The following is a 12500-nucleotide window of genomic DNA, read 5'->3' on the forward strand; positions in this document are numbered from 1 at the left end:
TTACACAGGTTGGGTAGTTTGTCTCTCAGGGTCTTGTAGTGTGTGTGTGTGTGTGTGTGTGGTGTGTGTGTGTGTGTGTGTGTGTGTTGTGTGGTCTTACTCAGGTTGGGTAGTTTGTCTCTCAGGGTCTTGTAGTGTGTGTGTGTGTGTGTGTGTGTGTGTGTGTGTGTGTGTGTGTGTGTGTGTGTGTGGTCTTACTCAGGTTGGGTAGTTTGTCTCTCAGGGTCTTGTAGTGTGTGTGTGTGTGTGTGTGTGTGTGTGTGTGTGTGTGGTCTTACACAGGTTGGGTAGTTTGTCTCTCAGGGTCTTGTAGTGTGTGTGTGTGTGTGTGTGTGTGTGTGTGTGTGTGTGTGTGTGTGTGTGTGTGTGTGTGTGTGTGGTCTTACTCAGGTTGGGTAGTTTGTCTCTCAGGGTCTTGTAGTGTGTGTGTGTGTGTGTGTGTGTGTGGTCTTACTCAGGTTGGGTAGTTTGTCTCTCAGGGTCTTGTAGTGTGTGTGTGTGTGTGTGTGTGTGGTCTTACTCAGGTTGGGTAGTTCGTCTCTCAGGGTCTTGTAGTGTGTGTGTGTGTGTGTGTGTGGTCTTACTCAGGTTGGGTAGTTTGTCTCTCAGGGTCTTGTAGTGTGTGTGTGTGTGTGTGGTCTTACTCAGGTTGGGTAGTTGTCTCTCAGGTCTTGTAGTGTGTGTGTGTGGTCTACTCAGGTTGGGTAGTTTGTCTCTCAGGGTCTTGTAGTGTGTGTGTGTGTGTGGTCTTACTCAGGTTGGGTAGTTTGTCTCTCAGGGTCTTGTAGTGTGTGTGTGTGTGTGGTCTTACTCAGGTTGGGTAGTTTGTCTCTCAGGGTCTTGTAGTAGGACTTCAACATCTCACAGCTTCTGAGGTTGATCCTTTCTTGGAGAGAACTGTCTCCGAACCTAGATATATAAACAGATAGAACTGTCTCCGAACCTAGATATATAAACAGATAGAACTGTCTCCGAACCTAGATATATAAACAGATAGAACTGTCTCCGAACCTAGATATATAAACAGATAGAACTGTCTCCGAACCTAGATATATAGACAGATAGAACTGTCTCCGAACCTAGATATATAAACAGATAGAACTGTCTCCGAACCTAGATATATAAACAGATAGAACTGTCTCCGAACCTAGATATATAGACAGATAGAACTGTCTCCGAACCTAGATATATAAACAGATAGAACTGTCTCCGAACCTAGATATATAAACAGATAGAACTGTCTCCGAACCTAGATATATAAACAGATAGAACTGTCTCCGAACCTAGATATATAAACAGATAGAACTGTCTCCGAACCTAGATATATAAACAGATAGAACTGTCTCCGAACCTAGATATATAAACAGATAGAACTGTCTCCGAACCTAGATATATAAACAGATAGAACTGTCTCCGAACCTAGATATATAAACAGATAGAACTGTCTCCGAACCTAGATATATAAACAGATAGAACTGTCTCCGAACCTAGATATATAAACAGATAGAACTGTCTCCGAACCTAGATATATAAACAGATAGAACTGTCTCCGAACCTAGATATATAAACAGATAGAACTGTCTCCGAACCTAGATATATAAACAGATAGAACTGTCTCCGAACCTAGATATATAAACAGATAGAACTGTCTCCGAACCTAGATATATAAACAGATAGAACTGTCTCCGAACCTAGATATATAAACAGATAGAACTGTCTCCGAACCTAGATATATAAACAGATAGAACTGTCTCCGAACCTAGATATATAAACAGATAGAACTGTCTCCGAAACCTAGATATATAAACAGATAGAACTGTCTCCGAAACTAGATATATAAACAGATAGAACTGTCTCCAAACCTAGATATATAGACAGATAGAACTGTCTCCACACCTAGATATATAAACAGAGAGAACTCTCTTCAAACCTAGATATATAGACAGATAGAACTGTCTCCACACCTAGATATATAAACAGAGAGAACTGTCTTCAAACCTAGATATATAGACAGATAGAACTGTCTCCAAACCTACATATATAGACAGAGAGAACTGTCTCCAAACCTAGATATATAAACAGATATAACTGTCTACAAACCTAGATATGTTTCCTGTTTCCGGTCACAACTTGCAGACTTGTTTACGCTGCTGTGCGTTTTTGTTGCCGATCTTACTTTGATACCTGACGGTTTTTTACTTTTTCATTACCGTATATTTTTACTTTTTCCCTCACTCAACTTTTTTCATTCAACTTTTTCACCCCGGAGGTTTTATCTGGACATGGTTCGTCAGGACTTCAAACAGCCGAAGCTAAGTAACATTAACATGATGCCTTCTAATTGCAGTCGTTGTACTTATAATATACAGGAGAACGATCGCCTTACGGCAAGGATAGCTGTGCTGCAAGCCCAGCTTCAGACGCGATCGTTAGGCAAGGGCAATTTCAGTGTAGGAAAGGATGAAACAGCGTCTGTGCCACCAGTAAGTACAGATAGTAACGTTAGTATAAACCCCCTCGCACGGTCCCCGCAGCCGGACATCTTTCTCATGGCTTCTGGAGGGAAACGCTGTAGGAATGCTCAACCGGTGTCGCTTATTCAGCCGACAGAAACTTTCAACCGGTTCTCCCCATTAAGCGAGTCGGAGTCGGAGGCCGAGACTTCTCTGGTCTCTACTCCTCCCGTTGTGGGGTCTGAGACGCCGACGGCTCCCACCATTAGCTCTGACAAATTGAAAACCCTAGTCATTGGCGACTCCATTACCCGCAGTATTAGACTTAAAACTAATCATCCAGCGATCATACACTGTTTACCAGGGGGCAGGGCTACCGACGTTAAGGCTAATCTAAAGACGGTGCTGGCTAAAGCTAAAACTGGCGAGTGTAGAGAGTATAGAGATATTGTTATCCACGTCGGCACCAACGATGTTAGGATGAAACAGTCAGAGGTCACCAAGCGCAACATAGCTTCAGCGTGTAAATCAGCTAGAAAGATGTGTCGGCATCGATTAATTGTCTCTGGCCCCCTCCCAGTTAGGGGGAGTGATGAGCTCTACAGCAGAGTCTCACAACTCAATCGCTGGTTGAAAACTGTTTTCTGCCCCTCCCAAAAGATAGAATTTGTAGATAATTGGCCCTCTTTCTGGGACTCACCCACAAACAGGACCAAGCCTGGCCTGTTGAGGAGTGACGGACTCCATCCTAGCTGGAGGGGTGCTCTCATCTTATCTACGAACATAGACAGGGCTCTAACTCCTCTAGCTCCACAATGAAATAGGGTGCAGGCCAGGCAGCAGGCTGTTAGCCAGCCTGCCAGCTTAGTGGAGTCTGCCACTAGCACAGTCAGTGTAGTCAGCTCAGCTTTCCCCATTGAGACCGTGTCTGTGCCTCGATCTAGGTTGGGCAAAATTAAAAATGGCGGTGTTCGCTTTAGCAATCTCACTAGTATAAAGACCTCCTCCATTCCTGCCATTATTGAAAGAGATTGTGATACCTCACATCTCAAAATTGGGTTACTTAATGTTAGATCCCTCACTTCCAAGGCAGTTATAGTCAATGAACTAATCACTGATAATAATCTTGATGTGATTGGCCTGACTGAAACATGGCTTAAGCCTGATGAATTTACTGTGTTAAATGAGGCCTCACCCCCTGGTTACATTAGTGACCATACCCCCCGTGCATCCGGCAAAGGCGGAGGTGTTGCTAACATTTACGATAGCAAATTTCAATTTACAAAAAAAAAAACAACAATGACGTTTTCGTCTTTTGAGCTTCTAGTCATGAAATCTATGCAGCCTACTCACTCACTTTTTATAGCTACTGTTTATAGGCCTCCTGGGCCATATGCAGTGTTCCTCACTGAGTTCCCTGAATTCCTATCGGATCTTGTAGTCATAGCAGATAATATTCTAATTTTTGGTGACTTTAACATTCACATGGAAAAGTCCACAGACCCACTCCAAAAGGCTTTCGGAGCCATCATCGACTCAGTGGGTTTTGTCCAACATGTCTCTGGACCTACTCACTGCCACAGTCATACTCTGGACCTAGTTTTGTCCCATGGAATAAATGTTGTGGATCTAAATGTTTTTCCTCATAATCCTGGACTATCGGACCACCATTTTATTACGTTTGCAATTGCAACAAATAATCTGCTCAGACCCCAACCAAGGAGCATTAAAAGTCGTGCTATAAATTCTCAGACAACCCAAAGATTCCTTGATGCCCTTCCAGACTGCCTCTGCCTACCCAAGGACGTCAGAGGACAAAAATCAGTTAACCACCTAACCGAGGAACTCAATTTAACCTTGCGCAATACCCTAGATGCAGTTGCACCCCTAAAAACTAAAAACATCTGTCATAAGAAACTAGCTCCCTGGTATACAGAAAATACACGAGCTCTGAAGCAAGCTTCCAGAAAATTGGAACGGAAATGGCGCCACACCAAACTGGAAGTCTTCCGACTAGCTTGGAAAGACAGTACCGTGCAGTATCGAAGAGCCCTTACTGCTGCTCGATCATCCTATTTTTCCAACTTAATTGAGGAAAATAAGAACAATCCGAAATTTCTTTTTGATACTGTCGCAAAGCTAACTAAAAAGCAGCCTTCGCAAATGGAGGATGGCTTTCACTTCAGCAGTAATAAATTTATGAACTTCTTTGAGGAAAAGATCATGATCATTAGAAAGCAAATTACAGACTCCTCTTTAAATCTGGGTATTCCTCCAAAGCTCCATTGTCCTGAGTCTGCACAACTCTGCCAGGACCTAGGATCAAGGGAGATACTAAAGTGTTTTAGTACTATATCTCTTGACGCAATGATGAAAATAATCATGGCCTCCAAACCCTCAAGCTGCATACTGGACCCTATTCCAACTAAACTACTGAAAGAGCTGCTTCCTGTGCTTGGCCCTCCTATGTTGAACATAATAAACGGCTCTCTATCCACCGGATGTGTACCAAGCTCACTAAAAGTGGCAGTAATAAAGCCTCTCTTGAAAAAGCCGAATCTTGATCCAGAAATTATAAAAAACTATCGGCCTATATCGAATCTTCCATTCCTCTCCAAAATTTTAGAAAAAGCTGTTGCACAGCAACTGACTGCCTTCCTGAAGACAAACAATGTATACGAAACGCTTCAGTCTGGTTTTAGACCCCATCATAGCACTGAGACTGCACTTGTGAAGGTGGTAAATGACCTTTTAATGACGTCAGACCGAGGCTCTGCATCTGTCCTCGTGCTCCTAGATCTTAGTGCCGCTTTTGATACCATCGATCACCACATTCTTTTGGAGAGATTGGAAACCCAAATTGGTCTACATGGACAAGTTCTGGCCTGGTTTAGATCTTATCTGTCGGAAAGATATCAGTTTGTCTCTGTGAATGGTTTGTCCTCTGACAAATCAATTGTAAATTTCGGTGTTCCTCAAGGTTCCGTTTTAGGACCACTATTGTTTTCACTATATATTTTACCTCTTGGGGATGTCATTCGAAAACATAATGTTAAATTTCACTGCTATGCAGACGACACACAGCTGTACATTTCAATGAAACATGGTGAAGCCCCAAAATTGCCCTCGCTAGAAGCCTGTGTTTCAGACATAAAGAAGTGGATGGCTGCAAACTTTCTACTTTTAAACTCGGACAAAACAGAGATGCTTGTTCTAGGTCCCAAGAAACAAAGAGATCTTCTGTTGAATCTGACAATTAATCTGGATGGTTGTACAGTCGTCTCAAATAAAACTGTGAAGGACCTCGGCGTTACTCTGGACCCTGATCTCTCTTTTGAAGAACATATCAAGACTGTTTCAAGGACAGCTTTTTTCCATCTACGTAACATTGCAAAAATCAGAAATTTTCTGTCCAAAAATGACGCAGAAAAATTAATCCATGCTTTTGTTACTTCTAGGCTGGACTACTGCAATGCTCTACTTTCCGGCTACCCGGATAAAGCACTAAATAAACTTCAGTTAGTGCTAAATACGGCTGCTAGAATCCTGACTAGAACCAAAAAATTTGATCATATTACTCCAGTGTTAGCCTCCCTACACTGGCTTCCTGTTAAGGCAAGGGCTGATTTCAAGGTTTTACTGCTAACCTACAAAGCATTACATGGGCTTGCTCCTACCTATCTTTCCGATTTGGTCCTGCCGTACATACCTACACGTACGCTACGGTCACAAGACGCAGGCCTCCTAATTGTCCCTAGAATTTCTAAGCAAACGGCTGGAGGTAGGGCTTTCTCCTATAGAGCTCCATTTTTATGGAATGGTCTGCCTACCAATGTGAGAGACGCAGACTCAGTCTCAACCTTTAAGTCTTTACTGAAGACTTATCTCTTCAGTAGGTCCTATGATTAAGTATAGTCTGGCCCAGGAGTGTGAAGGTGAACGGAAAGGCTGGAGCAACGAACCGCCCTTGCTGTCTCTGCCTTGCCGGTTCCCCTCTTTCCACTGGGATTCTCTGCCTCTAACCCTTTTACAGAGGCTGAGTCACTGGCCTACTGGTGTTCTTCCATGCCGTCCATGGGAGGGGTGCGTCACTTGAGTGGGTTGAGTCACTGACGTGGTCTTCCTGTCTGGGTTGGCGCCCCCCCCCCCCCCCCCTTGGGTTGTGCCATGGCGGAGATCGTTGTGGGCTATACTCGGCCTTGTCTTAGGACGGTAAGTTGGTGGTTGGAGACATCCCTCTAGTGGTGTGGGGGCTGTGCTTTGGCAAAGTGGGTGGGGTTATATCCTGCCTGTTTGGCCCTGTCCGGGGGTATCATCGGATGGGGCCACAGTGTCTTCTGATCCCTCCTGTCTCAGCCTCCAGTATTTATGCTGCAGTAGTTTATGTGTCGGGGGGCTAGGGTCAGTCTGTTACATCTGGAGTATTTCTCTTGTCTTATCCGGTGTCCTGTGTGTATTTAAATATGCTCTCTCTAATTCTCTCTTTCTCTCTTTCTGTCTTTCTCTCGGAGGACCTGAGCCCTAGGACCATGCCTCAGGACTACCTGGTATGATGACTCCTTGCTGTCCCCAGTCCACCTGGCCGTGCTGCTGCTCCAGTTTCAACTGTTCTGCCTGCGGCTATGGAACCCTGACCTGTTCACCGGACGTGCTTGTTGCACCCTCGACAACTACTATGATTATTATTATTTGACCATGCTGGTCATTTATGAACATTTTAACATTTTAACATTTTGACCATGTTCTGTTATAATATCCACCCTGCACAGCCAGAAGAGGACTGGCCACCCCTCATAGCCTGGTTCCTCTCTAGGTTTCTTCCTAGGTTTTTGGCCTTTCTAGGGAGTTTTTCCTAGGGAGTTTTTCCTAGCCACCGTGCTTCTTTCACATGCTTTGCTTGCTGTTTGGGGTTTTAGGCTGGGTTTCTGTACAGCACTTTGAGAATATCAGCTGATGTACGAAGGGCTATATAAAAATACATTTGATTTGATTTGATTTGATATATAAACAGATAGAACTGTCTCCAAACCTAGATAAATAAACAGATAGAACTGTCTCCAAACCTAGATATATAAACAGATAGAACTGTCTCCGAACCTAGATATATAGACAGAGAGAGAGAACTGTCTCCAAACCTAGATATATAGACAGAGAGAACTGTCTCCAAATCTAGATATATAGACAGACTGAACTGTCACCAAACCTAGATATATAGACAGACAGAACTGTCTCCAAACCTAGATATATGAGACAGTTCTGTCTGTCTCCAAACCTAGATACATAAACAGACAGAACTGTCTCCAAATCTAGATATATAGACAGATAGAACAGTCTCCAAATCTAGATATATAGACAGACTGAACTGTCTCCAAACCTAGATATATAGACAGACTGAACTGTCTCCAAACCTAGATATATAGACAGGACTGAACTGTCTCCAAACCTAGATATATAGACAGATAGAACTGTCTCCAAACCTAGATATATAAACAGACAGAACTGTCTCCAAACCTAGATATATAGACAGACAGAACTGTCTCCAAACCTAGATATATAGACAGACAGAACTGTCTCCAAACCTAGATATATAGACAGACAGAACTGTCTCCAAACCTAGATATATAGACAGTTCTGTCTGTCTCCAAACCTAGATATATAGACAGACAGAACTGTCTCCGAACAGAGGGAGGGAGAGGGGGAGAGAGAGATTGGTAGTTACCTCTCGGGCTAGAGCTCTGTTGCTGGTTGATGCCGATGTTAAACAGTAACGGGTGAACTCTTAAGTCCCGCCCATCTCTCAGTTCCCCTGGTAACAACAGGTACGTCTCCGACGGCAACGGGACTTCCACACAAAAACAACCCCTAGGGAGAGAGAGAGAGAGAGAGAGAGAGAGAGAGAGAGACAGAGAGAGAGAGAGAGAGACAGAGGAGAGCGAGAGAGAGAGACAGAGAGACAGAGAGACAGAGACAGAGAGAGACAGAGAGAGACAGAGAGAGAGACCGAGACAGAGAGAGAGAGAGACAGAGAGAGAGAGAGAGAGACAGAGAGAGAGAGAGAGACAGAGAGAGACAGACAGAGAGAGAGAGAGAGAGAGACAGAGACAGAGACAGAGAGAGAGAGGAGAGAGACAGAGAGAGAGAGAGAGAGAGAGAGGAAAATAAACAACATTTGAAATAAAAAGAGAGAGACAGAGAGAAAGAGAGAGAGAGAGAGAGAGAGAGAGAGAGAGACAGAGAGAGACAGACAGAGAGAGAGACAGAGAGAGAGACAGAGAGAGACAGACAGAGAGAGAGAGAGAGAGAGAGAGAGAGAGAGACAGAGAGGACAGAGAGAGACAGACAGAGAGAGAGAGAGAGAGAGAGACAAAGAGAGAGAGACAGAGAGAGGGAGACAGAGAGAAAGAGAGAGAGAGAGAGAGAAGAGGAGAGAGACGAGAAGAGAGAGAGACAGAGAGAGAGAGACAGAGAGAGAGAGACAGAGAGAGAGAGAGACAGAGAGAGAGACGAGACAGAGAGAGGAGAGAGGACAGAGAGAGAGAGAGAGAGACAGAGAGAGAGAGAGGGAGAGAGAGAGAGACAGAGAGAGAGAGAGAGAGAGAGAGAGACAGACAGAGAGAGACACAGACAGAGAGAGAGAGAGAGAGAGAGAGAGAGAGAGAGAGGAAAATAAACAACATTTGAAATAAAAAGAGAGAGATAAGTTGAATTACTTGTGATACCATCAAAAGTTATAGATTGTTTTGTGTGCGTATGTGTGTGTGTGTGTGTGTGTGTGTGTGTGTGTGTGTGTGTGTGTGTGTGTGTGTGTGTGTGTGTGTGTGTGTGTGTGTGTGTGTGTGTGTGTGTGTGTGTGTGTGTGTGTGTGTGTGTGTGTGTGTGTGTGTGTGTTACCGTAGTCCAGTGACAGTAGGCAATAGATCTGTGGGTTGTTCTGATTTGGCTTCAGTTATTTTGAAGGAGACTCTATTCAGGTCTGATACTCCCATCTCCATATCCTCTAGCATACCAACCTCATCACCTAACGCACACACACACACACACACACACAGAATGAGAGAAAACATAAAAACAACAGGTGTGTGTGTGGATTAAATACAAAAAAAAAACATAATTCCTCTACACACAATACCCCATAATGATAAACTGAAAACAGGTATTTTTGAACTACCTTATTTACGTAAGTATTCAGACTCTTTGCTATGAGACTCTAAATTGAGCTCAGGTGCATCCTGTTTCCATTGATCATCCTTGAGATGTTTCTACAACTTGATTGGAGTCCACCTGTGGTAAATTCAATTGATTGGACATGATTTGGAAAGGCACACACCTGTCTATATAAGGTCCCACAGTTGACAGTGCATGTCAGAGCATAAACCAAGCCATGAGGTCGAAGGAATTGAGCTCAGAGACAGGATTGTGTCGAGGCACAGATCTGGGGAAGGGTACCAAAACATTTCTGCAGTATTGAAGGTCCCCGAGAACACAGTGGTCTCCATCATTCTTAAATGGAAGAAGTTTGGAACCACCAAGACTCTTCCTAGAGCTGGCCACAAGATTCTGTGGTCTGATGAAACCAAGATTGAAATCTTGGTCCTGAATGCCAAACATCACGTCTGGAGGAAACCTGGCACCATCTCTACGGTGAAGCATGGTGGTGGCAGCATCATGCTGTGGGGATGTTTTTCAGTGGCAGGGACTGGGAGACTATCACTGCCTGGCTGAAGACAGCATCTCGTCTGTGTGTCAGTGCCTGGCCGTGGCAGGCTGATGCTGCTGCCCCCTGTAGGAGGACGAAGGTCATAGCACAGCGGGCCCTCGCCACCGCCTCACACACACACTCCTTCAGAGTCACAACTAGAGGGACGAGTTGTTCTTGCCACGGAGAGGGGGACGGGTCTGGAAGAGGGGCGAGAGAGGCCTGCCAAGGAGCGCGGGAAGGGTCTGGATGAAGGGCCAGAGAGAGAGAGAGAGTTCAAATCCATTCAATTATCTATGGAATGAATGATTTCAGGAACGTAATAAAAAATACAAACAGAAATGGATCGTTCATTAATATACTCCCCGATCTGAATCGGTCGGGTTGATTGAAGATATAGTCACCTTTAAATTCACTTATAGATCGGTTCTTAAGGAACCAAGGAAGGAAGGATGTAGGAACTAAGGAAGCTAAGGATGTAGGAACCAAGGAACCAAGGATGTAGGAACCAAGGAAGGAAGGATGTATTTCTGAAGTATTGCTACAGTTTGGGTCCGTACCAGTGTTGTGTGAGGTGGTGGTGACATCATTCTGTGTCTGTGAGGTCACTTCCTGTTTCCTGTTCTCCCTCTCCTGTAGCCGGTCCACCATGGCGATGATGCAGTTCAGACTCAAAGCAACGTTAGTCCACACGCTGTCCTAAACACACACACAACGTTAGTCCCTACCCTGTCCTAAACACACACACAACGTTAGTCCACACCCTGTCCTAAACACACACACAACGTTAGTCCCTACCCTGTCCTAAACACACACACAACGTTAGTCCACACCCTGTCCTAAACACACACACAACGTTAGTCCCTACCCTGTCCTAAACACACACACAACGTTAGTCCCCACCCTGTCCTAAACACACACACAACGTTAGTCCACACCCTGTCCTAAACACACACACACAACGTTAGTCCACACCCTGTCCTACACACACACACACACACAACGTTAGTCCACACCCTGTCCTAAACACACACACAACGTTAGTCCACACCCTGTCCTAAACGCACACACAACGTTAGTCCACACACTGTCCTAAACACACACACAACGTTAGTCCACACCCTGTCCTAAACACACACACAACGTTAGTCCACACCCTGTCCTACACACACAACGTTAGTCCTACCCTGTCCTACACACACAACGTTAGTCCACACCCTGTCCTACACACACAACGTTAGTCCACACCCTGTCCATTCCACACAGCGTTAGTCTCCACCCTGTCCTAAACACACATTAGTCCCCACCCTGTCCTAAACACACATTAGTCCCCACCCTGTCCTAAACACACATTAGTCCCGACCCTGTCCTAAACACACCATTAGTCCCCACCCTGTCCTAAACAACATTAGTCCCCACCCTGTCCTAAACAACATTAGTCCCACCCTGTCCTAAACACACCATTAGTCCCCAACCTGTCCTAAACACACCATTAGTCCCTAACCTGTCCTAAACACACAATTAGTCCCCAACCTGTCCTAAACACACAATTAGTCCCCACCCTGTCCATTCCACACAGCGTTAGTCCACACCCTGTCCTAAACACACCATTAGTCCCCACCCTGTCCTACACAGCATTAGTCCCCACCCTGTCCTAAACAACATTAGTCCCCACCCTGTCCTAAACAACATTAGTCCCCACCCTGTCCTACACAGCGTTAGTCCCCACCCTGTCCTAAACACAGCGTTAATCCCCACCCTGTCCTAAACACAGCGTTAGTCCCCACCCTGTCCTACACAGCATTAGTCCCCACCCTGTCCTACACAGCATTAGTCCCCACCCTGTCCTACACAGCATTAGTCCCCACCCTGTCCTACACAGCATTAGTCCCCACCCTGTCCTAAACAGCATTAGTCCCCACCCTGTCCTAAACAACATTAGTCCCCACCCTGTCCTACACAGCGTTAGTCCACACCCTGTCCTAAACACAGCGTTAGTCCACACCCTGTCCTAAACACACATTAGTCCCCACCCTGTCCTAAACAGCGTTAGTCCCCACCCTGTCCTACACACACATTAGTCCCCACCCTGTCCTACACAGCGTTAGTCTCCACCCTGTCCTAAACACAGCGTTAGTCCCTACCCTGTCCTAAACACAGCGTTAGTCCACACCCTGTCCTAAACACACACAGCGTTAGTCCACACCCTGTCCTAAACACACACAGCGTTAGTCCCCACCCTGTCCTAAACACAGCGTTACTCCCCACCCTGTCCTAAACACAGCGTTACTCCCCACCCTGTCCAACACAGCGTTACTCCCCACCCTGTCCAACACATTAGTCCCCACCCT

General features: G+C 45.2%; 1 protein-coding gene and 1 long non-coding RNA gene across 2 annotated transcripts in view; both read right to left on the reverse strand.

The window, feature by feature from the left end:
- LOC106578188 (type II inositol 3,4-bisphosphate 4-phosphatase) overlaps nt 1-12500 on the reverse strand; it is a 58762-nt gene that overhangs the window by 5279 nt on the left and 40983 nt on the right. Inside the window, exons 17-19 of the mRNA XM_082964604.1 lie at nt 10710-10848; nt 10165-10394; nt 812-977 (exon numbers count right to left, since the gene is read on the reverse strand). Coding sequence (XP_082820730.1) covers nt 812-977; nt 10165-10394; nt 10710-10848 — 535 coding nt within the window. The remainder of the gene's footprint in view (nt 1-811; nt 978-10164; nt 10395-10709; nt 10849-12500) is intronic.
- On the reverse strand, nt 6582-10141 carry LOC145861816 (uncharacterized). Its single transcript, XR_014381509.1, has 2 exons — nt 9345-10141; nt 6582-8315 (listed from the first exon to the last, which is right to left on the reverse strand). It is a non-coding gene; the product is annotated as an uncharacterized LOC145861816 (long non-coding RNA).

This window comes from Salmo salar, chromosome 18, assembly GCF_965601325.2.
Source record: "Salmo salar chromosome 18, fSalSal1, whole genome shotgun sequence".
Classification (NCBI taxonomy): domain Eukaryota; kingdom Metazoa; phylum Chordata; class Actinopteri; order Salmoniformes; family Salmonidae; genus Salmo; species Salmo salar.